This window comes from Camelus ferus, chromosome 3, assembly GCF_009834535.1.
Source record: "Camelus ferus isolate YT-003-E chromosome 3, BCGSAC_Cfer_1.0, whole genome shotgun sequence".
Taxonomy (NCBI): domain Eukaryota; kingdom Metazoa; phylum Chordata; class Mammalia; order Artiodactyla; family Camelidae; genus Camelus; species Camelus ferus.
Genome location: NC_045698.1, coordinates 116,045,368 through 116,047,345, shown reverse-complemented (window position 1 = coordinate 116,047,345; position 1,978 = coordinate 116,045,368). Strand labels below are relative to the sequence as shown.

The following is a 1,978-nucleotide window of genomic DNA, read 5'->3' as shown; positions in this document are numbered from 1 at the left end:
TCCGATCCTTTGGTACATGTGAGAATCACTGGAAGTTCTGCTGGTCAGATTCCTGAGCCTCACATCACCTATTCTAATTCTGTTGACTGGAGATGGACACAGAACTTCACTTTATGGGCACTATTAATGAAAATCGAAAGTGATTCTAAAGCAGGTGATCAGAGAATGACTCATTGGAAGCACTGACATAGATTGAAGACTTTGCTTTTTATAGGATTAGAAGAATTAACAATTCCTGTTACGTAGAACAACAACAACAACAACAACAACAACAAACAGTGGCAGATTTACTTGATTCTCAACAATCTATCAACATGCTCATGAATTTAACCAGTGGATACTTCTGAGGCACCAGCTGTGTGCTTGGGGGTGTTCTGCATTCTATGGGTGCAGACATTGAACTTTTTCTCATGGAACCAACATGAAACTTGGCAAATACTATGGTGCACATGAATGTCAAGTAGGTATGGTGTCGAGGACTGATGGACATAGTCCCTTGTCCTTCATCAGCATATCATATGGGACAATTAGACAGAAATTTCAAGATGGAGACAGGAAAGGAGTTTAAATATTTTTTTCCCTGCAGTCGAAAAGGAAAAAAAGCAACTCAGTTAAGATTGGTTGACTTTTCTAGGATCTTGCTGGGGTTATTTTTTTAACTGAAAATTTTTCCTTTGCTGGTGCATTTTTGAATTATCTACAACTGATGGTGAAAATTCTGCCGTCTACCTGGAGGGCTGACACCCCCCATCAACTTTTTCAGTGCACTTAGAACTTCTTTGTTTCTGATACTGTAGGCGAGAGGGTTCAGGAGAGGGGTAAGGACAGTTCCAAACAGAAAGAGACCCTGATTCAACTTTGGAGTCTTGGCAGAGCCAGGTCTCATGTAGATGAACATGCCTGGACCAAAGTAGAGACCCACCACACAGAGATGAGAGGAGCAAGTGGCCAGGGCCTTGTTCCTGCCTTCTGGGGAGTTCATTCTGAGTACAGCAAGGAAGATGAGAACATAGGAGGACACGATGAGAGATAAGGGCAACAGCAGAACAAGGATGCTCGTCACCACTACTGCCTTCTCATAGGCTAAGATGTCCTCGCAGACAATCCTAAGGACAGCCATGACTTCACAGAAGAAGTGAGGAATCTCCCTGGGACTGCAGATGTGAAAATGTAAGGTGAATGCAGTGTGGCCAAAGGAAGTAAGTGCACCTCCAGCCCAAGACACGGCAGTCATCTGCAAGCAAACCCTAGGACTGATGACGACAGGGTACCGCAGGGGGTTACAGATGGCCACATACCGATCAAAGCACATGAAAGTTATGAGGATGCATTCTGCAATGGCCACAGTCAGGGAGAAAAATATTTGAGTCCCACAAGCCAGGAATGAGATGCTCCGCCATCCAGAGAAGAAATTGACTGCCATCTTGGGGATAATGCTAGAGGTCAACATCAGATCCATCAAGGAGAGCTGACTGAGCAGGGAGTACATAGGGGTATGGAGCCGAGAATCCAACCAAATGAGGACGATCAGAAGAGTGTTGCTGGTGAAGGCAGCTGTGTAGATCAGGAGAATAATGGAGACCACAGCTGTGATGTATCTAAATTCAGGGAAGAAGCCCAGGAGGGTGAAATTTGTGGGATCTGTCTCATTCCCTACCCACATGGCTCTCTGTGATGACAACAGAAAGGGAAGAGATTTGTAAAAAACGTCACAGTAGTGAAGTAATTCATTAAAGTTTGCTTGCAAACAATTTATGACAACAGTGGCCGGCTTAAAAATATTCATCCATGATTATTTGCATCAATTCTTAATATTTTTGTTGATATCCCTTTTCTGTGCTCTAAATACTTTAGAAACTAGAGTGTACGTATTATAATGCATCTCATTCACTTTACTGTTTGAGAGGTATTTTCATATATTAAAACAACTTTTGAAATTTATAGATTTTACAATTATAAAATTCAACACTGAATTTGA

General features: G+C 42.3%; 1 protein-coding gene across 1 annotated transcript; it reads right to left on the bottom strand.

Annotated features, from left to right (window-relative positions):
- Window positions 1–697: 697 nt before the first annotated feature.
- Window positions 698–1,663, bottom strand: LOC102510196 (olfactory receptor 2M5). Its single transcript, XM_006193206.1, has one exon. It carries the CDS (start codon window positions 1,661–1,663, stop codon window positions 698–700), a length of 966 nt encoding a protein of 321 aa, XP_006193268.1.
- Between the last annotated feature and the right edge of the window lie 315 nt (window positions 1,664–1,978).

What these genes read in the sequence shown, in the direction of transcription:
- LOC102510196 (XM_006193206.1), bottom strand. Translation starts at nt 1,663, where the DNA reads ATGTGGGTAGGGAATGAGACAGATCCCACAAATTTCACCCTCCTGGGC.